The 24,782-nt window shown below is 42.2% G+C and overlaps 2 protein-coding genes and 2 long non-coding RNA genes across 12 annotated transcripts; all 4 read left to right on the top strand.

The window, feature by feature from the left end:
* Positions 1-410: 410 nt before the first annotated feature.
* On the top strand, positions 411-5,408 carry LOC124190450 (chorion peroxidase-like). Of its 7 annotated transcripts, XM_046583085.1 has the most exons (19): positions 459-583; positions 646-740; positions 795-818; positions 939-974; positions 1,048-1,513; positions 1,587-1,994; positions 2,056-2,365; positions 2,431-2,651; positions 2,715-2,760; positions 2,837-2,964; positions 3,031-3,224; positions 3,283-3,502; positions 3,572-3,920; positions 3,984-4,140; positions 4,210-4,294; positions 4,359-4,447; positions 4,511-4,709; positions 4,774-4,876; positions 4,952-5,408. In XM_046583085.1, exons 4-14 carry the CDS (start codon positions 963-965, stop codon positions 4,102-4,104), a joined length of 2,475 nt encoding a protein of 824 aa, XP_046439041.1. In that variant the 5' UTR covers positions 459-583; positions 646-740; positions 795-818; positions 939-962; the 3' UTR covers positions 4,105-4,140; positions 4,210-4,294; positions 4,359-4,447; positions 4,511-4,709; positions 4,774-4,876; positions 4,952-5,408. The 7 variants fall into 7 exon arrangements, with proteins under 7 accessions (XP_046439036.1, XP_046439041.1, XP_046439042.1 ...); XM_046583080.1 differs by lacking the exon at positions 795-818 and having other exon boundaries at positions 411-583; positions 864-974; XM_046583086.1 differs by lacking the exon at positions 795-818.
* Positions 5,409-8,615: 3,207 nt separating this feature from the next.
* Positions 8,616-10,822, top strand: LOC124190451. 2 transcript variants are annotated; one of them, XR_006872981.1, is made up of 6 exons: positions 8,616-8,960; positions 9,029-9,213; positions 9,278-9,407; positions 9,471-9,762; positions 9,838-10,189; positions 10,245-10,822. It is a non-coding gene; the product is annotated as an uncharacterized LOC124190451 (long non-coding RNA). The 2 variants fall into 2 exon arrangements; XR_006872982.1 differs by having other exon boundaries at positions 8,626-8,960; positions 9,029-9,158.
* A 3,297-nt stretch (positions 10,823-14,119) lies between these two features.
* Positions 14,120-19,094, top strand: LOC124190312 (peroxidase-like). Its single transcript, XM_046582938.1, has 18 exons — positions 14,120-14,269; positions 14,332-14,426; positions 14,550-14,660; positions 14,734-15,199; positions 15,273-15,680; positions 15,742-16,051; positions 16,117-16,337; positions 16,401-16,446; positions 16,523-16,650; positions 16,717-16,910; positions 16,969-17,188; positions 17,258-17,606; positions 17,670-17,781; positions 17,896-17,980; positions 18,045-18,133; positions 18,197-18,395; positions 18,460-18,562; positions 18,638-19,094. The coding sequence occupies exons 3-18, from the start codon at positions 14,649-14,651 to the stop codon at positions 18,831-18,833; spliced, it is 3,138 nt and encodes a 1,045-aa protein (XP_046438894.1). The 5' UTR covers positions 14,120-14,269; positions 14,332-14,426; positions 14,550-14,648; the 3' UTR covers positions 18,834-19,094.
* A 3,207-nt stretch (positions 19,095-22,301) lies between these two features.
* LOC124190449 lies at positions 22,302-24,508 on the top strand. Of its 2 annotated transcripts, none has more exons than XR_006872979.1 (6): positions 22,302-22,646; positions 22,715-22,899; positions 22,964-23,093; positions 23,157-23,448; positions 23,524-23,875; positions 23,931-24,508. It is a non-coding gene; the product is annotated as an uncharacterized LOC124190449 (long non-coding RNA). The 2 variants fall into 2 exon arrangements; XR_006872980.1 differs by having other exon boundaries at positions 22,312-22,646; positions 22,715-22,844.
* The last annotated feature ends 274 nt before the right edge of the window (positions 24,509-24,782 follow it).

Below are 24,782 nucleotides of genomic sequence, written 5' to 3'. Positions count from 1 at the left end.
TTCCTCCTACAATTACGGCTATATCTCGAAATTGTGTCAACCAATTAACTTGAATTTTGTTGCAGTGATTCCGTTTTAATTATTCAAACATTAATCAGTTGTTTTTTTTTAAGGCAGAGTAATAAAATTTTATTTGATTATCGTTTCGATTCAAGATTCGTTCAGTTAATTCGCGCCGATTGTTATAGTGCGTAATATGGCCGCTTGGGGTGAATTGTGCAACAATTACGACATTATGTCAGTGCATTTCCAATTTACTCAAACAGAAAGCGATTACAATTTTGTGTTGATTTTAAGAAAGTAGAAACAAATTTGTGTGTTTAATCACACATTCACACATCATGCCTGCTTTCTACAGTCTGGTAATTGGTAATAGGACAACATGCACCGCTCATTAACGACATTCGCATTTCGCAGTTCGGATTTCGGAAGGTCGTCTGCACTCTGCAATTCTGCAAATCGAGAGTTTCTCGTTGTTTTACTGGGCAGACGTCGTCGATCAGAGCTCAAGAATCTTAATTGAAATTTCGTAAGATTTTAGCATTTTAGCATTAAAAAATTGTTTTCTTCTTCCAACAATACGGTAAGCCTATATTTTCTTATTACTTAGTACAATTACTAACATAGTTTTGGCAAAATTGGTAGAAGAATCAAGGTCATTTCCCACAGTAGTTGAAGACTGCTTCCAATTTATCTTTCGTATAGCTGGGATTATTTATATTTTTCCATCCAACTAGCAGGTATTCATTGCATGCAATTCTTAACTACTTTAAATTTGTTGGAAGTAACTGCAGATACTTCTTTAGACATTAGAAGCGGTAAGACTGTTGTATGATTAATTGTCACTTTTAAATCTTTTAAAGCTATCTGGTCTTAATCTTTTCGCTGTCCATTAATTATCTCTCCTGCTGTTGAGGGGTAAACTATTTGTTCTCCAGCGGCCGGCCAACAAGCTCTGCGCCATGAAAATCACAGTAAAAGTTTCTTTAAAATTTTCTGTTCTATTTACGTAATCATACGGTCGAAAATTTTATTCACTAATTACAGCTGCCCATCACTAGTGTCGTATGTCTTTTCCTCATGAGTTTCGACGCCGGCAGAAATTGTCTTCCGATTAAAAGATGGGATACCTGCTGGGAGATCGCCATCTCTTGCGGAATCGATCTAGATGCTCTGTACAAAATCAATCCGTCCTTGATTGGCGGCCAAGCTTGCGATAATCTGAGGATTGGAGACGCTATTGGCTGTCAAGCAGCAAGAAACGCCATCGAAGAGAATTGGAACACCGGCGAAGGCAACGTCAAATGGCAATTCAATTGCGATTATTACGGGCACGATTTGGAGCGGTTGCCGAGTTCCGGCGAAAATTGCGGAGGCCTCTGTGTTGCCCACCCCAAATGCACCCATTTTCGTTACACCGACGATGGCTACTGTTACTTGAAGACATTACCGCTAACAAGTCGTCGTACCCCCGCCAAAGGTGGCGTGTGCGGCTATCTTCCGTTTAAATTCGGTAATTTTTCGTTTCCTATAGATTTTAATGTTAATGATCAATCGTTACAGTATACTTTACCATCATGTACCAGAATCACCGCCTCGGGACGTTTGGAATTCCGGAGAGGGTGGTGTCAAGTGGCTTCTCAACTGCGATTTCTTCGGCAACGACATCGGGCGAATCGAGGCTACCGGAGAGCAATGCGGCGGCCTGTGCGTTGCCAATCCTGAATGCAACCACTTCCGCCACAGCGATGGGACCTGTTACCTTAAAAAAACCTCGTTGAATACTCCTCGTACACCCATCAACGGTGGCGTGTGTGGTTACCTACCTTTCAGGGATTTCGATTCTTGTCCGGCAGTTGGCGGATTAGAGTCGAAATGCCGGCCGGTCAAAGACTGCGCTGTCTGGTACGATCTCGTTTTAACCACTCCCGGCGCGGGCTGCGCCTTAGCCGATGGCGGTCCGGGAGCTTGCTGTCCAGATCTTCCTGCAAACAGTATTTAAATTATGACATTTTATAACTTGAATTTTTACAATTTTTAATTTCATTTTGAAAGGTTACGGAGCACCTCCTCTGCAAGAAAACGAGAAGAAAGCCAAGCAATATAATCTCGTATTTAATTCGCCTAAGCAACAGCAGCAGTACAACAGCATTAACAACTCTATGAACTCGGCGGCTGAGGCCGGTAAACTGCAGATGAAGGTCACCGACACGATAGAGACTCAACTTTTCGTGAAAAAAATTTTCGTTTTGCCCGGCTCGTCTCGTGCTACACACGCACTGGTCTTCACCAGCACAGCGGAGTCAGAGAAAATGAGTCGTGACGCAATGATGGAATCTTACACCGTCACTGAGATTGTTAAAAGGTAATTTTTTTTTTCTATCCTTCGTTATGATATTCATTTTAATCAACAATTTGTGTGCCGAAAAGATTTAACATTAAGCCGGAAGATGTTCAGAGGACCATGAAACAATTCAACTTAAAGGACACGATTTTGTCGGGAATGTGCACCGCCGATCCTGTTTGTGATGAAAAAACAATCCGTTCCCCTTACAGAACGCTGGATGGATCGTGCAACAACATCCAGCGACCTTCCTGGGGAAAATCGCTCACACAATTCCAACGGGCTCTTCCTTCTGCTTACGCTGACGGTATACCCAAATATTTTGTCATGCTCGAATTATATTTATATTGAAATGAATCAAATTCGATAGGTGTACGGACTCCCAGACGAGCTAAAAATGGCGGCGAACTTCCCAGGTAATCAAAGATTTACAAGATATGATTCGCTAAGAAATTGGCTGACTGAGAAAGATTTGATTCGTGTGAATTGTAGCGCTCGATTGGTGTCAACAACCGTCGCCGTCGATATTGACTCTCCCAGCCAAAGTGACACGACCTGGGTCATGCAGTACGGGCAGTTCATCGATCACGATTTCACGAGAACTCCCGAATTCAAAATGGGTACTAGCTACTAGCAAGTTTCAAAGCGAGGAAGTAAATTTACTTATTCTAAACCTTTTTTAAAAGCCAATGGAAGCACTATTCCGTGCTGTATGCCGGATGGGAAATTTATTGAGAAAAAGCTTGTCCATCCCGAGTGTTTTCCGATTGAGATTCCGGAGAACGATTCTTTTTTCTCGAAGTTTGGCCAACGTTGTATGCCATTGGTCCGTTCGGCACCGATTCGCAGGTCAGATTGCACCTTCGGCGCTTCCGAACAGGTGAGTTGATTACACTTATTCATTTGGCAATTAATTATCACCTCAATCTTGGATATAGATGAACCAATTGACGCACTTTCTGGACAACTCGAACGTCTACGGTTCCGACGACAAAACAGCGCGGGAATTACGAACGTTTAAAAAAGGCGGCATGAAAGTCACTCCCAGGAATGAATTAGATTTACTCCCAGCCGACGAGGAGTCTAAGGTGTCGTGTACCTTGTCCAAAACAGTGTCCGGAATCGATCCACCCACCGATGTCAAGTGCTTCAAAACAGGTCAATAACATTTAGACAAAATGTACGTGTCGGAGAAAAAATTTTAAACTTTGTTGGGGGGCCTAATAGGTGATACATCTCGAGTGAACGAGCACCCCAATTTAGCTGTGACCCATACGATTTTCTTGCGTGAACACAACCGACTGGCGGCTGAACTGGCCCGTTTGAATCCCGGATGGGACGACGAGCGTCTCTACCAGGAGGCCAGACAAATTCTGGCCGCCCAAATGCAGCACATCACATTCAACGAATGGCTGCCCGTCATTATCGGTCGAGTGAAAATGCAGGAACTCGGTCTGCTGCCACTGCAACAAGGTTCCAGTCAAGATTACGACAAGAACCTCAATCCGTCCGTTTTGAACGAATTTGCTGCAGCCGCTTTCCGGTTCGGCCACACCCTCATCCAAGGGAAACATCAGTACGTATATCATTTTTCCTTAATTATTCAATTATGGGTCTGATGAATCGAACGTTTGTGCAGTTTGACTAATCAGCGGGGGACCAAGGATCGAGAAATCCTGTTACGTCAACACTTTTTCAAAATGCAGGAAATATACACGCCGGGCAATCTCGACAAGTTTCTCATTGGATTGGCCAGTTAGCCCAGTCAAAATGCGGAAAACTATTTCACCCAGGAGGTAAATTTGATTATTACAATTTCATATCTTTATTTTAATATGCTGATGGTGTTATTGTTTATGTCACAGGTGACAAATCATTTATTTGAAGAGCAAGGCAAGGGTTTTGGCTTGGATTTGGTTTCACTTAACCTCCAACGCGGTCGTGATCATGGTATTTCTTCCTATTTACTATACGTCTTTCCATTAAGCTAATGTAATAACACTTTGTGATATAGGTATTCCCGGCTATAACGCCTATCGGACCCAATGTGGTTTGCCACCTGCCGGCCAATTCAGCGACCTTCTCAATTTGATTTCCCCTGCGGTACGTTTACAGCTCACGCTAAATTCACGTTAACAAAAGGTTATGAGATGATATACTTAACAGATTTTGGATAAATTTGCGAAATTGTACGATACGGTTGACGACATCGACCTGTTCATCGGGGCCATGTCAGAGCGATTGGCTCCAGGTGCCTTGGTGGGACCCACTTTTCAGTGCATCATAGCCGATCAGTTTCTGAAACTGAAACGGGGCGACCGCTTCTTCTACGATCTCGCTGGACAGCCCAGCAGCTTCACCAAAGGTATGAAAACAATGAAAACTTTTAAATTCTGATTTGACCGATTAATTTTTGAACAAATGTTTAGATCAACTGACTGAAATCCGACGCGCCAGTTTTGCCCGTCTCGTCTGTGACAACTTCAACGTGAAATCCAGCCAGCCTCTAATCTTTAAAACACCATCTCACGTGTAAGTAAATCGACAAATTAATTTAAAAATTACGATGACGCATTGACTAATTATTCCCCGTTTGATTTACATCAGAAACCCGATTTTGAATTGCGATTCCGGCTCTATCCCTCGTCTTAACCTTCGCCCATTCGGGGTGGAAGATCGCTGGCCGGAATACAACACCGGTGACGGCGGTGTTAAATGGCTGCAGAATTGCGACTTCCCCGGCTACGATCTGAGTCGAAAGACCATCAACAGGAGAACAGTGCGGCCGACTCTGCATCAATGACGGTAAGTGCAACGCGTTTACCTACAACTCGGTGACGGGAATCTGTTTCTTGAAAGACATTCCAGCCTCGTATGGTCGCTCACCTTGGAACGGAGCTATCTGCGGCTTCCTTCCGTGGAAATTTTAATTGTTTCTAATATATTTAAATACTCTTTATCTGTGAATCGACTGCCCAAAATCTGTCCTCTTGCAGGTAGATTATTTGTATCGCGCCTTACCTGCTAGCAGAGTGTAGAGCAAAATACAAAATGTCGAGTGAAACATGAGCTAGCAGTGGATATACTGCAGTCAGTTCTCACAGTTTTTTGTCGGTCGTAATTGCTTGGTGTGAACAGTGTGTGAAACACCAGAGGTTTTTTTTAATTTTTAGAGACTGTCTGAAGGCTACATGAAATTTATTTATGATTGTGGTCAAACAAAACACAATAATTGCGCAATCGTTAACATTGTCTGCTTTGAAAGGTCAAGGTCTTTGAGCTCGGACGTTAACTATAAACAAGGGCTCTTTCAGACAAACCGCGAACCCGGAAACATGCTCACTTGCTGACTTCATGGCTTCATGCCATATGTAGTTAACTCCGTATTTGGTATTTATTATTTATTTTACTGGTCGGTTGCTTGCCAGCACATGTGGGTTTTGAATTTAATCCTCCGGGGAAATGAGATGTTAAAAAGTTATTAGCTGATGGTTCAGAGTGAATATGATTAAAATATCGCCAAACCAGTTCACCCAATCATGTGGTTTAGTAGATAGTGCCTACTGTATGTGAAGTAAAAAAAAAAAAAAAAACAAGAAAAATTAAAGAACTTACTAGTTACTTGTTAAGCGTGCTGACTCTTCCTCACATCAATCTCATAAGACTTTCACACTAAAATTTTGGGTGGGCTTCAGATACCGAATTGACTTTTGCAACAGACTAGATTTAAGCTATTTCTTCAAAAGGACTCAAATCATGACCGTATGTTGGACTGAACCAGCTGCTGATGCAAGTATTATAAGACTTGAAGTCTGTGTGCTGAACATGATTTAAAAAAAAAATCGCCAAACCGGTTCGCCCAAATCATGTAATTTAGTGTGTAAGCCCAATAAAAAGTGTTACTACAAAGTAATGAAATTAACATAATTAACGACATAATTGGCTATAGTTGATATACGTGTCTCCTTACTTCAACCTCATAAAACTTTGCATACTACAATTTCGGGTTGGTTATGGAAATCTATAGTATTTCCTCCCTCGCTCTGTAAAAGAAAAAGATCCATTGCCCATTTGAGGGTAGGTATTAACGCCGAGTTCGAACGGAGACTAATCCGGATGACTATTAATAACTCGTACAGCACAATACTTAAATGGGAATATCGTTTTTTGGCGTGGTCGAGATATGCCAGACATCAGAGCTGAATTGGCAGTGATGGGCCAAAAGCTAAAAATAATGAAGGTGAATGCTGAATAGAGATGTCGAAGTTGAAAGGAAGGGAATTATATAAATTATCAATATTGGGGAAGGAAAATATGGATAGCGCGCATACTTTACGCGACTTTACGTTATCCATTAGTCCGCAATGAGATGTCTCAGCGTTTACGGAAGAATAAACAAGGAAACGCGGTGCTATTACAGAACTATTATAGAACCGGTGAAAAAAAAAAAAATCGGCAAAAATTCCTTCCATCAAAAGAATAAAATCGTGGATTCCATTAATTAATGAAGAATGCGATTACAAAGGTGATGGTAACTTTTAAGTTGACTAGACAAGAGCGGATAAGATCGCTGAAATATCTTATCTCTTCATGGTTATCCCGGGTTATCCCATGGGATAACATTATAGTACTCCTGCAATCCAACCACTCTGCTGAATGAATAAAGTTAAACGGAATCTCGGGGAGCGGGGTGTCAAATGCGCTTAGGTCCTAACAATTGTCACTCTAAGGGAGCTGGTGGACACGACAAAACTGATTAATCAAATCAAATGATCCTATGCTGGAATTTAAACTAATAACTTTATGAAAAATCATAATTCTGGTGAAAAGAATATCATCAATAGAATATCAAATTTACTGGATCTGAAAAATAATTTAAGAATTGTAATATTTTTGTCTCCTCTTTAAATGGAGTCCAAAATGGATCAATGAAAAATCAATAATAATTAAAATAAAAATTTTGATTGTATTATTCCGAAAGTATTACACAGATATCGCATCAATTTCAAATTACATCTTCACTCTTCTGCTTCACAATCTCATATTCAGTTGACGAGTGGATCTTTGAGGCCTTCAGTCGTATAGTTAACTTAATCGAAGGCTGGGCTGCAGGTGTTGTAAGGACTGATGAGGTAGGACTCCAATTCGCCTCTTTCTTGATAGTTGGTGCTTTCGATTTTATGGCCTTGGCGATTTCAGCCGCTACTGCCGCCTTCGACTCGGTCTTCAGGACTACTCTAGGAAGCTTATTCTTCTGGACCTTTGACTTGGTTGGTGTCATACGTTCTTTTTTCAGTGACTTGATGTCAGTCATCATTTGGTCCTTGAGAAACGGCTTCTTTTTCTTTCCTTTCGGCACAAGATGCATTCGACTGATCGATGGCATCACCAGGTCAACAACGGGAGTTGTGCTGCATCGCATGTACAGTGATGGCGGTGCAACAGCGGTGACAACTTTATTTTCTCTCCGTTTGTATGATCTGATCCTCTCTGGCCTGGTCGGATTTCTTGTTATAAACTTTTCAATGTCATAGATCGCGTGGGCAGGGACATAGTACGGTGTGCGCAACGGCTTCGACGGCCTCATCGGCAACCTCGGCATTTTCGTGAATTATTTTCGTGAATTATTTGAAAGGCGGAAGGTCGGTGGCAAGTTTAATTGGCGGAGTGGTTCACCTAGCTACGACGACAGATATCGGTAGTTCAGCGTTGAAACTTTGCGACAACAAACTCGGTAAGACGATTTCTTTCAATGGATACCACGTAATGCTAGGACTACGCGCGACTGTTCATCCTTAAGAAGGTCAACGACCCTTGCCCGTGCAGTCTGTACACCGTCCGGCGAATTTTTTTCATTTTTATTTGCTCAAATTCGCCTTGGCTCGGTTTTATCCGCCACTCGCTTCCCCGTCAGTGGGGGGTGGGACCGTCTGCGTGAGCAATCGCAGGCCGTCATTTGGGCAATTTACACTTAAGGACCCATTGCAGCCCAGAATTCCCCTTGAAATCCTGAGTAGAGCATGCTGCAGTCAAATCTCACCTGAAGCGCACAGGTATCGTCTTGAGACTGACCCCATACCGCAGCGATTACGCTACGGTCAAAGACTCTTTTAATTGTTTTTATTTTTTTTTATGGATGTACCCGGATGTGGAATCGAACTCGGGGTCAAGTTGTTAGTACATTAGTACTACTAACTGACGCCTTATCCGACTACCCTACCCGTTCCCCTATGGCAATGTTAATCCGCTAGATGGCTATGTCGTCTGCTACCAACAGTTTAAAGTGTCAAACAACAACAAACAAACTTTTAAACTTCTCGAAACCATATTCTCTGGGGACAGGTGGTCATGGGATCATCACATTATCGTGGCGCAACGAAAGATTTCGTTGCAATAGCCAAAATGGCTAGTTAGTGCAACGAAATATTTCGTTGCAATAGATTTCACCGCTGATACCAAGAGGCTACTGGGGTTGTTGATTGAAGATGTCCGATTCACAAGAGATTGCAGTGTTAACAGCAATTTATCACTTCAAGCCACTGTTCCAAACCCAGTTGAAACAAATAGAGTCAATCTGCTTGAAAAAATCTTACCCATTCTGACATCATTTGTTCAGGTAGGTGGAAATGTGAGTTTTGAACCATGTTATCTAATAATTTAAACCTCTCTTTTTTTAATTGTTAGTTTATGTGTGTCTCCAAAAGCAATGTGACTATAGTAGCCCAGTTGAACAACAACAAGTTGGTCCATGCTTCTGTTAACAATCTGAGTTTAGACGGAAGCATTTTACCACGCTCACAGATTGCACTCTAAGGTCTGATAGATGTGTTTTCATGTTAAATTCTTCAGACCGTAGCTTCTACTGAAAGGTTAGCTATTTTCTTTGTGGTACTACCAAATCACCGTAACTGATTTAACACTATTTCAATCTAGAGATGGAAAGGTCAACCAGCAATCACAATTCGTCGAATCACGAACGAAAACTTGGCAGCCGTGTTTAGCAGAGTTTTCAGTTGGAGTTCAAACAGAAATTCACGTTGACCCAGTTTTACCGGCCATCACGGTAAGTGTAATTGAATAATTATTGTGTTGCGTATTCTTAATAGTTAAAATTAATTTTTTTCAGAAATTAATGCTAAATATTTCCAACCCAAAATTGTCCATTAATGACAGACTGGTCAAGGCTTTTGAGACAAAAAGCGTGCAAGATGATGCGCCTCAAGAAATTAAGGCACCAGTCGCCAAATTGGTCTCTCTATTTTCCCCGAGTAATTTTTCTTATATAAATACCGTAGTCTTTGCCACGCTGCGCATTACTTTTTGACGGACATTCCATCATTGAAGCTGAAGGATTAAATTGGAAGCTAGCTGATAACGATCTTGATCTTAAACAGGAAAGAATCAGTTTCGATTGCGAGGTAACTATTTTCGTAAAATGTGATTTTTCCTTCGTGAAAACGGTTATTTAACTTTGATTACATCACATAATAAAGGCTGCCACAAACAAATGTGGACTAGTCACTCAGCATTGCCCATTTGCGCGTTTGCTTCCCCTACCGTTACCAGTTTTCCGAAGCCTGCCAACAGGAGATGGTGAGCGTCTTCAAGTGGGTAAAATCGCTGCACAAAAAGCCTCGGCTTCCTGGACAAATAGAGCCACTTTATCGTGACGTTCGTCTGTCAGTTGCACTATTTTCTATGGTGCTTTGTGACGACCCATTTGAAGTCAAGCTCCGTGATAACTACGAATTGCGCGAAGATGAATTTCATGAGAGTCTCAAACGTAAGCGTACGTTGGACGCTAAAATTGAAGAACTCCGAAGAACGCACCCACCTCTGACGCAAGTAAGTCTCCTAATCAACCCTTAAATGTTTCGTCCAATACAAATTTCGTTCACAGGGTTAAATGAGGCCATGAAAGTAGCCCCACCTGGTAGGGATGTGCGAAAGGTTTTACTGAAAGCCATCGAAGAGACCGAAAGTGCCCAACGGCTCCCTGGAACTTCCACCCTAGCCTTAATGGAACCATCTTCTGACACCATCCAAGACTGCTGCAGCAGCGGAGTTGGTTCCAGTTTGACTTCCACTTCCGAACGAGGTTAACCCCCTTTGCTGGGCACCGCTGTTCGTTTGACCGTGCCTCTAGTGAAATAATTGTTAAGATATTTAGTTGAATGTAATTTTCGTCTTTTAACTTACCGTAAGTCTTGTAATTTGCGTGCTTCGTTCTTCGAGATAATTTGTTGTTTTTTTCATCCGCTTTGGCGTCGGATCAAATTCTCAGTAGACGTCTCATAACTGAAATTCAATTCATTTCTATCAATTTTAGAACCAGCTCTTGATGATTAACTTATTGGCGATTCAATCAAATAATGACATTTGTAAAAGGTATCTTCTATTAAAAAAGCGTGACGGTTTATAGAAACAAAATTTTTTCACTAAGTGACATGTAAAAGAAATAAATGAAATTATAGAACTGAGTAGAATGGACTCGGGTGTAGTTATTCTCAGCAGCCTTTTCAAGTTGATTAAAAGATTTAATCGGATCGTAGTAAAAAGTTTATTTCGAACAATAATCATTGATTACGATGATTGCTGTTAATCAAATATTCAGAGAATAAAGGCTACGGTTATTACTTTATAATGGGTGTAGTTGCAGGTGGTGTGCACACAGTCTGCCTTACTAGTAAAGGTAAGTTTACAATTTCATCGTTTTTTTTTCTCGGATTCAGTCTAATTTTATTATTTTATTTTTAGGCGAACTTTGAACTTATTTTGGATGTACGGTAATGATGAAGGTGCCTTAGGTCGTCGTGACACTAGCGAAGAAGCAGCAAATTTGAACCTTGTTTTAGCTCAATAGCTTCATTACAATCAACTTGGTACTTGGCAAAAAGAGCCCTTAAACAATCAAACAAATGAATAGGCGAAACAATTTTTTTTTATTTAATGAAATTTATTGAAATCAACTGACAGAACAGTGACGACAAGTATCAAAAGTGAAACAAAAGAACCAAACACACGAAATTTCATCTTCCATCGGAAATATCTTATTAATGTCGCCGAATGAAGGTTTGTAGAGTCGGTGGAACTTTCTCTGCATCATCGAATGGAATTCCACTTTGGCGTAAGACTCGAGCAGCCAAGCAGCTCAGAGGCAGTGGCAGAGCGTCTCTGATGAGCGAATGAAGGTTAAGCTCGTTATCCTCATCACGGTCGATTATTTGGTCTGGCCGTTCCTGGGAGAGCAGGTTTTGCCATTCCTGGAAGAGCATCAAGGGGGTCGTACTTGTGTTGTCCGTCTGGTCTATGTGAGCCCCGTATTCCAGCAGCAGCCGACCTTGAGCAACGCTGCCACGATTTAAGGCCACCAAGTGGAGAGGAGTCGCTCCGTGCGAGTCGGCCGCGTTAGGATCGGCTCCGAGTCGAAGGATCCACTCGGTCACAGACAGCTGGAAATCCTCGTCTGGATCATCGTCGCTTTCGTCGTCTTCGTCGCGATAATCTCGAATCAGTTCAAAGTCCTCGTCGTCACTTTCGTCCGCAGACATCACTTCGTCGTTTCCGGCCCCACACGACGGACATCCGCTCACGTTTCTGTCGTCACTGTAATCACTGAAGCAATCTTCATCCTTCGACGCACAAATGATGTCAAAGTCAAATTGGCTCCCACCGGCAGGGTCATCAATCAAGTCGTCATTGCTGTCCAGCAGATCGTTCACCGTGTCGCTGCTGTTTTCAAATTCGCCATGATCCAAGTCGCTTGTTTCATCCAGGTCACTGCTGCCCATGTCGTCGCTGTCTCTGTCCATCAACTCGTGAATTTCAGCGAACGTGTGACTCGTACTCTCCAGATGGCAAATCGCGTGGAGAAGATTCTGATTGGCGTTTCCCCATCGGTGGTCTTTGGCTATGAAAAGGGACAGGCTGCGCTGGAACTGTTGGCGATCCACGACACTCCATTGCGGCACCAGCTCGTGGGCCCAATAAATCAATCCCACGATGAAACTTGCCAGACCGAGTCGAGTGCTTGGGTCAATCTTTTGCTGTCGGGGATTTTCTTGGAGATGCGCCATGTACTGAGTGGCAAAATCGAAGGTGGCCATCAGATTGACAAACGGAAACTCTTCTTGTTCCGGATTCTCTTGCAGATTGGTGATGCTCGACAACAAGATGTCCAGGGCCCAGTTGATGATTCGACTCGTCTTTAATCCCTTCCACTCAAGTGATTGTGATTGCTGCAGAACGAGCGTCAGTATGTGGATGGCGCGGCCGCTCTGCCCTTGGCGGAAGGAACACATCGAAGCCCATTGGGACAAGAAGGTGAGATTGAAGATATGGACACCAGGACGGACCATGTCCAGGACTCGCTGGCTGACCAAAACTGCTTGGGTGAAGAGCTCGAGTCTAGACAGCTGCTCCAGTTGTTCTAATGTGGTAAACTCGCAAGTCAAGTTGAAAGCCGTGCCATAAGCGTCCGATGGAAGAATCGTTTTAGGTATTAGGTCCGGTTCACCATCGACCGTCGACTGGCGAAGATGCGTGGCTGCCCTCCAGTACATGTGGCCGTTTTGCGGGGCTGGATGCGTTTCGTAAAAGTAAAAATTGACTGCACCCATCAGTTCCAGAATGTTGATCTTTTCCTGTCGGCCGTTGGGACTTGAGACGATGGATTCGATCATTTGGGCGGTTTGCTGATCCGATTCCACTTCCATGGAAAGAAGATAGGCGGCAATGTCCAATTCTCCGCAAACGATAGCCGCGTACAGTGCTGGAACGTCCAGGTATTCGACACCATTCGACACCATTCGTCCAATTTGCTCGATGGGAACGCCCAGTTTGCCGACCAAGAATTTGACCATGTCCAAGTTTCCTCGGCGGATGGCCACTAGAAGAGGGGTCTGCCCATGTTCGTTGTACGATTTTGACAATTCGGTAGTCACTTTCGGTCCGTGGATGTTGAGAGTTTTAATCAAATCCTCCCTGGAGCCTCTGGTTACAGATTCGAAAAATGCCTCGCAGTCCGCGTAAGTTATCAGCTGAGGATTCGTCGCGGGGTGCGGGTACGAGGATGGTGGCGAATAATTTTTCGGAACTTGTTTCATCACTCTTCTCCATTTCTTGACCAATCCCGATCCCGTATTCCAGTCGTAGTACCAGAATCTTTTCCAAACCTTTCTCCAAACCATTTCAACATTCGCACGAGATTCCATTTTTCTTGCCAGGTTATAATCACAGTAACTTTATCTAGAAGGCGTAGAAGCTTACAGATGGTGTACAATGGGATCATATGCGGTGGCGATCCCTTATGTATGAAAAAGAAGGGCAAATCTTTGTTTGCAAGTCGACTTCCTCCTACAATTACGGCTATATCTCGAAATTGTGTCAACCAATTAACTTGAATTTTGTTGCAGTGATTCCGTTTTAATTATTCAAACATTAATCAGTTGTTTTTTTTTAAGGCAGAGTAATAAAATTTTATTTGATTATCGTTTCGATTCAAGATTCGTTCAGTTAATTCGCGCCGATTGTTATAGTGCGTAATATGGCCGCTTGGGGTGAATTGTGCAACAATTACGACATTATGTCAGTGCATTTCCAATTTACTCAAACAGAAAGCGATTAAAATTTTGTGTTAATTATAAGAAAGTAGAAACAAATTTGTGTGTTTAATCACACATTCACACATGCCTGCTTTCTACAGTCTGGTAATTGGTAATAGGACAACACCGCTCATTAACGACATTCGCATTTCGCAGTTCGGATTTCGGAAGGTCGTCTGCACTCTGCAATTCTGCAAATCGAGAGTTTCTCGTTGTTTTACTGGGCAGACGTCGTCGATCAGAGCTCAAGAATCTTAATTGAAATTTCGTAAGATTTTAGCATTTTAGCATTAAAAAATTGTTTTCTTCTTCCAACAATACGGTAAGCCTATATTTTCTTATTACTTAGTACAATTACTAACATAGTTTTGGCAAAATTGGTAGAAGAATCAAGGTCATTTCCCACAGTAGTTGAAGACTGCTTCCAATTTATCTTTCGTATAGCTGGGATTATTTATATTTTTCCATCCAACTAGCAGGTATTCATTGCATGCAATTCTTAACTACTTTAAATTTGTTGGAAGTAACTGCAGATACTTCTTTAGACATTAGAAGCGGTAAGACTGTTGTATGATTAATTGTCACTTTTAAATCTTTTAAAGCTATCTGGTCTTAATCTTTTCGCTGTCCATTAATTATCTCTCCTGCTGTTGAGGGGTAAACTATTTGTTCTCCAGCGGCCGGCCAACAAGCTCTGCGCCATGAAAATCACAGTAAAAGTTTCTTTAAAATTTTCTGTTCTATTTACGTAATCATACGGTCGAAAATTTTATTCACTAATTACAGCTGCCCATCACTAGTGTCGTATGTCTTTTCCTCATGAGTTTCGACGCCGGCAGAAATTGTCTTCCGATTAAAAGATGGGATACCTGCTGGGAGATCGCCATCTCTTGCGGAATCGATCTAGATGCTCTGTACAAAATCAATCCGTCCTTGATTGGCGGCCAAGCTTGCGATAATCTGAGGATTGGAGACGCTATTGGCTGTCAAGCAGCAAGAAACGCCATCGAAGAGAATTGGAACACCGGCGAAGGCAACGTCAAATGGCAATTCAATTGCGATTATTACGGGCACGATTTGGAGCGGTTGCCGAGTTCCGGCGAAAATTGCGGAGGCCTCTGTGTTGCCCACCCCAAATGCACCCATTTTCGTTACACCGACGATGGCTACTGTTACTTGAAGACATTACCGCTAACAAGTCGTCGTACCCCCGCCAAAGGTGGCGTGTGCGGCTATCTTCCGTTTAAATTCGGTAATTTTTCGTTTCCTATAGATTTTAATGTTAATGATCAATCGTTACAGTATACTTTACCATCATGTACCAGAATCACCGCCTCGGGACGTTTGGAATTCCGGAGAGGGTGGTGTCAAGTGGCTTCTCAACTGCGATTTCTTCGGCAACGACATCGGGCGAATCGAGGCTACCGGAGAGCAATGCGGCGGCCTGTGCGTTGCCAATCCTGAATGCAACCACTTCCGCCACAGCGATGGGACCTGTTACCTTAAAAAAACCTCGTTGAATACTCCTCGTACACCCATCAACGGTGGCGTGTGTGGTTACCTACCTTTCAGGGATTTCGATTCTTGTCCGGCAGTTGGCGGATTAGAGTCGAAATGCCGGCCGGTCAAAGACTGCGCTGTCTGGTACGATCTCGTTTTAACCACTCCCGGCGCGGGCTGCGCCTTAGCCGATGGCGGTCCGGGAGCTTGCTGTCCAGATCTTCCTGCAAACAGTATTTAAATTATGACATTTTATAACTTGAATTTTTACAATTTTTAATTTCATTTTGAAAGGTTACGGAGCACCTCCTCTGCAAGAAAACGAGAAGAAAGCCAAGCAATATAATCTCGTATTTAATTCGCCTAAGCAACAGCAGCAGTACAACAGCATTAACAACTCTATGAACTCGGCGGCTGAGGCCGGTAAACTGCAGATGAAGGTCACCGACACGATAGAGACTCAACTTTTCGTGAAAAAAATTTTCGTTTTGCCCGGCTCGTCTCGTGCTACACACGCACTGGTCTTCACCAGCACAGCGGAGTCAGAGAAAATGAGTCGTGACGCAATGATGGAATCTTACACCGTCACTGAGATTGTTAAAAGGTAATTTTTTTTTTCTATCCTTCGTTATGATATTCATTTTAATCAACAATTTGTGTGCCGAAAAGATTTAACATTAAGCCGGAAGATGTTCAGAGGACCATGAAACAATTCAACTTAAAGGACACGATTTTGTCGGGAATGTGCACCGCCGATCCTGTTTGTGATGAAAAAACAATCCGTTCCCCTTACAGAACGCTGGATGGATCGTGCAACAACATCCAGCGACCTTCCTGGGGAAAATCGCTCACACAATTCCAACGGGCTCTTCCTTCTGCTTACGCTGACGGTATACCCAAATATTTTGTCATGCTCGAATTATATTTATATTGAAATGAATCAAATTCGATAGGTGTACGGACTCCCAGACGAGCTAAAAATGGCGGCGAACTTCCCAGGTAATCAAAGATTTACAAGATATGATTCGCTAAGAAATTGGCTGACTGAGAAAGATTTGATTCGTGTGAATTGTAGCGCTCGATTGGTGTCAACAACCGTCGCCGTCGATATTGACTCTCCCAGCCAAAGTGACACGACCTGGGTCATGCAGTACGGGCAGTTCATCGATCACGATTTCACGAGAACTCCCGAATTCAAAATGGGTACTAGCTACTAGCAAGTTTCAAAGCGAGGAAGTAAATTTACTTATTCTAAACCTTTTTTAAAAGCCAATGGAAGCACTATTCCGTGCTGTATGCCGGATGGGAAATTTATTGAGAAAAAGCTTGTCCATCCCGAGTGTTTTCCGATTGAGATTCCGGAGAACGATTCTTTTTTCTCGAAGTTTGGCCAACGTTGTATGCCATTGGTCCGTTCGGCACCGATTCGCAGGTCAGATTGCACCTTCGGCGCTTCCGAACAGGTGAGTTGATTACACTTATTCATTTGGCAATTAATTATCACCTCAATCTTGGATATAGATGAACCAATTGACGCACTTTCTGGACAACTCGAACGTCTACGGTTCCGACGACAAAACAGCGCGGGAATTACGAACGTTTAAAAAAGGCGGCATGAAAGTCACTCCCAGGAATGAATTAGATTTACTCCCAGCCGACGAGGAGTCTAAGGTGTCGTGTACCTTGTCCAAAACAGTGTCCGGAATCGATCCACCCACCGATGTCAAGTGCTTCAAAACAGGTCAATAACATTTAGACAAAATGTACGTGTCGGAGAAAAAATTTTAAACTTTGTTGGGGGGCCTAATAGGTGATACATCTCGAGTGAACGAGCACCCCAATTTAGCTGTGACCCATACGATTTTCTTGCGTGAACACAACCGACTGGCGGCTGAACTGGCCCGTTTGAATCCCGGATGGGACGACGAGCGTCTCTACCAGGAGGCCAGACAAATTCTGGCCGCCCAAATGCAGCACATCACATTCAACGAATGGCTGCCCGTCATTATCGGTCGAGTGAAAATGCAGGAACTCGGTCTGCTGCCACTGCAACAAGGTTCCAGTCAAGATTACGACAAGAACCTCAATCCGTCCGTTTTGAACGAATTTGCTGCAGCCGCTTTCCGGTTCGGCCACACCCTCATCCAAGGGAAACATCAGTACGTATATCATTTTTCCTTAATTATTCAATTATGGGTCTGATGAATCGAACGTTTGTGCAGTTTGACTAATCAGCGGGGGACCAAGGATCGAGAAATCCTGTTACGTCAACACTTTTTCAAAATGCAGGAAATATACACGCCGGGCAATCTCGACAAGTTTCTCATTGGATTGGCCAGTTAGCCCAGTCAAAATGCGGAAAACTATTTCACCCAGGAGGTAAATTTGATTATTACAATTTCATATCTTTATTTTAATATGCTGATGGTGTTATTGTTTATGTCACAGGTGACAAATCATTTATTTGAAGAGCAAGGCAAGGGTTTTGGCTTGGATTTGGTTTCACTTAACCTCCAACGCGGTCGTGATCATGGTATTTCTTCCTATTTACTATACGTCTTTCCATTAAGCTAATGTAATAACACTTTGTGATATAGGTATTCCCGGCTATAACGCCTATCGGACCCAATGTGGTTTGCCACCTGCCGGCCAATTCAGCGACCTTCTCAATTTGATTTCCCCTGCGGTACGTTTACAGCTCACGCTAAATTCACGTTAACAAAAGGTTATGAGATGATATACTTAACAGATTTTGGATAAATTTGCGAAATTGTACGATACGGTTGACGACATCGACCTGTTCATCGGGGCCATGTCAGAGCGATTGGCTCCAGGTGCCTTGGTGGGACCCACTTTTCAGTGCATCATAGCCGATCAGTTTCTGAAACTGAAACGGGGCGACCGCTTCTTCTACGATCTCGCTGGACAGCCCAGCAGCTTCACCAAAGGTATGAAAACAATGAAAACTTTTAAATTCTGATTTGACCGATTAATTTTTGAACAAATGTTTAGATCAACTGACTGAAATCCGACGCGCCAGTTTTGCCCGTCTCGTCTGTGACAACTTCAACGTGAAATCCAGCCAGCCTCTAATCTTTAAAACACCATCTCACGTGTAAGTAAATCGACAAATTAATTTAAAAATTACGATGACGCATTGACTAATTATTCCCCGTTTGATTTACATCAGAAACCCGATTTTGAATTGCGATTCCGGCTCTATCCCTCGTCTTAACCTTCGCCCATTCGGGGTGGAAGATCGCTGGCCGGAATACAACACCGGTGACGGCGGTGTTAAATGGCTGCAGAATTGCGACTTCCCCGGCTACGATCTGAGTCGAAAGACCATCAACAGGAGAACAGTGCGGCCGACTCTGCATCAATGACGGTAAGTGCAACGCGTTTACCTACAACTCGGTGACGGGAATCTGTTTCTTGAAAGACATTCCAGCCTCGTATGGTCGCTCACCTTGGAACGGAGCTATCTGCGGCTTCCTTCCGTGGAAATTTTAATTGTTTCTAATATATTTAAATACTCTTTATCTGTGAATCGACTGCCCAAAATCTGTCCTCTTGCAGGTAGATTATTTGTATCGCGCCTTACCTGCTAGCAGAGTGTAGAGCAAAATACAAAATGTCGAGTGAAACATGAGCTAGCAGTGGATATACTGCAGTCAGTTCTCACAGTTTTTTGTCGGTCGTAATTGCTTGGTGTGAACAGTGTGTGAAACACCAGAGGTTTTTTTTAATTTTTAGAGACTGTCTGAAGGCTACATGAAATTTATTTATGATTGTGGTCAAACAAAACACAATAATTGCGCAATCGTTAACATTGTCTGCTTTGAAAGGTCAAGGTCTTTGAGCTCGGACGTTAACTATAAACAAGGGCTCTTTCAGACAAACCGCGAACCCGGAAACATGCTCACTTGCTGACTTCATGGCTTCATGCCATATGTAGTTAACTCCGTATTTGGTATTTATTATTTATTTTACTGGTCGGTTGCTTGCCAGCACATGTGGGTTTTGAATTTAATCCTCCGGGGAAATGAGATGTTAAAAAGTTATTAGCTGATGGTTCAGAGTGAATATGATTAAAATATCGCCAAACCAGTTCACCCAATCATGTGGTTTAGTAGATAGTGCCTACTGTATGTGAAGTAAAAAAAAAAAAAAAAACAAGAAAAATTAAAGAACTTACTAGTTACTTGTTAAGCGTGCTGACTCTTCCTCACATCAATCTCATAAGACTTTCACACTAAAATTTTGGGTGGGCTTCAGATACCGAATTGACTTTTGCAACAGACTAGATTTAAGCTATTTCTTCAAAAGGACTCAAATCATGACCGTATGTTGGACTGAACCAGCTGCTGATGCAAGTATTATAAGACTTGAAGTCTGTGTGCTGAACATGATTTAAAAAAAAAATCGCCAAACCGGTTCGCCCAAATCATGTAATTTAGTGTGTAAGCCCAATAAAAAGTGTTACTACAAAGTAATGAAATTAACATAATTAACGACATAATTGGCTATAGTTGATATACGTGTCTCCTTACTTCAACCTCATAAAACTTTGCATACTACAATTTCGGGTTGGTTATGGAAATCTATAGTATTTCCTCCCTCGCTCTGTAAAAGAAAAAGATCCATTGCCCATTTGAGGGTAGGTATTAACGCCGAGTTCGAACGGAGACTAATCCGGATGACTATTAATAACTCGTACAGCACAATACTTAAATGGGAATATCGTTTTTTGGCGTGGTCGAGATATGCCAGACATCAGAGCTGAATTGGCAGTGATGGGCCAAAAGCTAAAAATAATGAAGGTGAATGCTGAATAGAGATGTCGAAGTTGAAAGGAAGGGAATTATATAAATTATCAATATTGGGGAAGGAAAATATGGATAGCGCGCATACTTTACGCGACTTTACGTTATCCATTAGTCCGCAATGAGATGTCTCAGCGTTTACGGAAGAATAAACAAGGAAACGCGGTGCTATTACAGAACTATTATAGAACCGGTGAAAAAAAAAAAAATCGGCAAAAATTCCTTCCATCAAAAGAATAAAATCGTGGATTCCATTAATTAATGAAGAATGCGATTACAAAGGTGATGGTAACTTTTAAGTTGACTAGACAAGAGCGGATAAGATCGCTGAAATATCTTATCTCTTCATGGTTATCCCGGGTTATCCCATGGGATAACATTATAGTACTCCTGCAATCCAACCACTCTGCTGAATGAATAAAGTTAAACGGAATCTCGGGGAGCGGGGTGTCAAATGCGCTTAGGTCCTAACAATTGTCACTCTAAGGGAGCTGGTGGACACGACAAAACTGATTAATCAAATCAAATGATCCTATGCTGGAATTTAAACTAATAACTTTATGAAAAATCATAATTCTGGTGAAAAGAATATCATCAATAGAATATCAAATTTACTGGATCTGAAAAATAATTTAAGAATTGTAATATTTTTGTCTCCTCTTTAAATGGAGTCCAAAATGGATCAATGAAAAATCAATAATAATTAAAATAAAAATTTTGATTGTATTATTCCGAAAGTATTACACAGATATCGCATCAATTTCAAATTACATCTTCACTCTTCTGCTTCACAATCTCATATTCAGTTGACGAGTGGATCTTTGAGGCCTTCAGTCGTATAGTTAACTTAATCGAAGGCTGGGCTGCAGGTGTTGTAAGGACTGATGAGGTAGGACTCCAATTCGCCTCTTTCTTGATAGTTGGTGCTTTCGATTTTATGGCCTTGGCGATTTCAGCCGCTACTGCCGCCTTCGACTCGGTCTTCAGGACTACTCTAGGAAGCTTATTCTTCTGGACCTTTGACTTGGTTGGTGTCATACGTTCTTTTTTCAGTGACTTGATGTCAGTCATCATTTGGTCCTTGAGAAACGGCTTCTTTTTCTTTCCTTTCGGCACAAGATGCATTCGACTGATCGATGGCATCACCAGGTCAACAACGGGAGTTGTGCTGCATCGCATGTACAGTGATGGCGGTGCAACAGCGGTGACAACTTTATTTTCTCTCCGTTTGTATGATCTGATCCTCTCTGGCCTGGTCGGATTTCTTGTTATAAACTTTTCAATGTCATAGATCGCGTGGGCAGGGACATAGTACGGTGTGCGCAACGGCTTCGACGGCCTCATCGGCAACCTCGGCATTTTCGTGAATTATTTTCGTGAATTATTTGAAAGGCGGAAGGTCGGTGGCAAGTTTAATTGGCGGAGTGGTTCACCTAGCTACGACGACAGATATCGGTAGTTCAGCGTTGAAACTTTGCGACAACAAACTCGGTAAGACGATTTCTTTCAATGGATACCACGTAATGCTAGGACTACGCGCGACTGTTCATCCTTAAGAAGGTCAACGACCCTTGCCCGTGCAGTCTGTACACCGTCCGGCGAATTTTTTTCATTTTTATTTGCTCAAATTCGCCTTGGCTCGGTTTTATCCGCCACTCGCTTCCCCGTCAGTGGGGGGTGGGACCGTCTGCGTGAGCAATCGCAGGCCGTCATTTGGGCAATTTACACTTAAGGACCCATTGCAGCCCAGAATTCCCCTTGAAATCCTGAGTAGAGCATGCTGCAGTCAAATCTCACCTGAAGCGCACAGGTATCGTCTTGAGACTGACCCCATACCGCAGCGATTACGCTACGGTCAAAGACTCTTTTAATTGTTTTTATTTTTTTTTATGGATGTACCCGGATGTGGAATCGAACTCGGGGTCAAGTTGTTAGTACATTAGTACTACTAACTGACGCCTTATCCGACTACCCTACCCGTTCCCCTATGGCAATGTTAATCCGCTAGATGGCTATGTCGTCTGCTACCAACAGTTTAAAGTGTCAAACAACAACAAACAAACTTTTAAACTTCTCGAAACCATATTCTCTGGGGACAGGTGGTCATGGGATCATCACATTATCGTGGCGCAACGAAAGATTTCGTTGCAATAGCCAAAATGGCTAGTTAGTGCAACGAAATATTTCGTTGCAATAGATTTCACCGCTGATACCAAGAGGCTACTGGGGTTGTTGATTGAAGATGTCCGATTCACAAGAGATTGCAGTGTTAACAGCAATTTATCACTTCAAGCCACTGTTCCAAACCCAGTTGAAACAAATAGAGTCAATCTGCTTGAAAAAATCTTACCCATTCTGACATCATTTGTTCAGGTAGGTGGAAATGTGAGTTTTGAACCATGTTATCTAATAATTTAAACCTCTCTTTTTTTAATTGTTAGTTTATGTGTGTCTCCAAAAGCAATGTGACTATAGTAGCCCAGTTGAACAACAACAAGTTGGTCCATGCTTCTGTTAACAATCTGAGTTTAGACGGAAGCATTTTACCACGCTCACAGATTGCACTCTAAGGTCTGATAGATGTGTTTTCATGTTAAATTCTTCAGACCGTAGCTTCTACTGAAAGGTTAGCTATTTTCTTTGTGGTACTACCAAATCACCGTAACTGATTTAACACTATTTCAATCTAGAGATGGAAAGGTCAACCAGCAATCACAATTCGTCGAATCACGAACGAAAACTTGGCAGCCGTGTTTAGCAGAGTTTTCAGTTGGAGTTCAAACAGAAATTCACGTTGACCCAGTTTTACCGGCCATCACGGTAAGTGTAATTGAATAATTATTGTGTTGCGTATTCTTAATAGTTAAAATTAATTTTTTTCAGAAATTAATGCTAAATATTTCCAACCCAAAATTGTCCATTAATGACAGACTGGTCAAGGCTTTTGAGACAAAAAGCGTGCAAGATGATGCGCCTCAAGAAATTAAGGCACCAGTCGCCAAATTGGTCTCTCTATTTTCCCCGAGTAATTTTTCTTATATAAATACCGTAGTCTTTGCCACGCTGCGCATTACTTTTTGACGGACATTCCATCATTGAAGCTGAAGGATTAAATTGGAAGCTAGCTGATAACGATCTTGATCTTAAACAGGAAAGAATCAGTTTCGATTGCGAGGTAACTATTTTCGTAAAATGTGATTTTTCCTTCGTGAAAACGGTTATTTAACTTTGATTACATCACATAATAAAGGCTGCCACAAACAAATGTGGACTAGTCACTCAGCATTGCCCATTTGCGCGTTTGCTTCCCCTACCGTTACCAGTTTTCCGAAGCCTGCCAACAGGAGATGGTGAGCGTCTTCAAGTGGGTAAAATCGCTGCACAAAAAGCCTCGGCTTCCTGGACAAATAGAGCCACTTTATCGTGACGTTCGTCTGTCAGTTGCACTATTTTCTATGGTGCTTTGTGACGACCCATTTGAAGTCAAGCTCCGTGATAACTACGAATTGCGCGAAGATGAATTTCATGAGAGTCTCAAACGTAAGCGTACGTTGGACGCTAAAATTGAAGAACTCCGAAGAACGCACCCACCTCTGACGCAAGTAAGTCTCCTAATCAACCCTTAAATGTTTCGTCCAATACAAATTTCGTTCACAGGGTTAAATGAGGCCATGAAAGTAGCCCCACCTGGTAGGGATGTGCGAAAGGTTTTACTGAAAGCCATCGAAGAGACCGAAAGTGCCCAACGGCTCCCTGGAACTTCCACCCTAGCCTTAATGGAACCATCTTCTGACACCATCCAAGACTGCTGCAGCAGCGGAGTTGGTTCCAGTTTGACTTCCACTTCCGAACGAGGTTAACCCCCTTTGCTGGGCACCGCTGTTCGTTTGACCGTGCCTCTAGTGAAATAATTGTTAAGATATTTAGTTGAATGTAATTTTCGTCTTTTAACTTACCGTAAGTCTTGTAATTTGCGTGCTTCGTTCTTCGAGATAATTTGTTGTTTTTTTCATCCGCTTTGGCGTCGGATCAAATTCTCAGTAGACGTCTCATAACTGAAATTCAATTCATTTCTATCAATTTTAGAACCAGCTCTTGATGATTAACTTATTGGCGATTCAATCAAATAATGACATTTGTAAAAGGTATCTTCTATTAAAAAAGCGTGACGGTTTATAGAAACAAAATTTTTTCACTAAGTGACATGTAAAAGAAATAAATGAAATTATAGAACTGAGTAGAATGGACTCGGGTGTAGTTATTCTCAGCAGCCTTTTCAAGTTGATTAAAAGATTTAATCGGATCGTAGTAAAAAGTTTATTTCGAACAATAATCATTGATTACGATGATTGCTGTTAATCAAATATTCAGAGAATAAAGGCTACGGTTATTACTTTATAATGGGTGTAGTTGCAGGTGGTGTGCACACAGTCTGCCTTACTAGTAAAGGTAAGTTTACAATTTCATCGTTTTTTTTTCTCGGATTCAGTCTAATTTTATTATTTTATT

The sequence above is a fragment of the Daphnia pulex genome, chromosome 3, assembly GCF_021134715.1.
Source record: "Daphnia pulex isolate KAP4 chromosome 3, ASM2113471v1".
Classification (NCBI taxonomy): domain Eukaryota; kingdom Metazoa; phylum Arthropoda; class Branchiopoda; order Diplostraca; family Daphniidae; genus Daphnia; species Daphnia pulex.
Note: the sequence above shows the minus strand (reverse complement) of the source record. Positions and strands in the feature narration are given on the sequence as shown.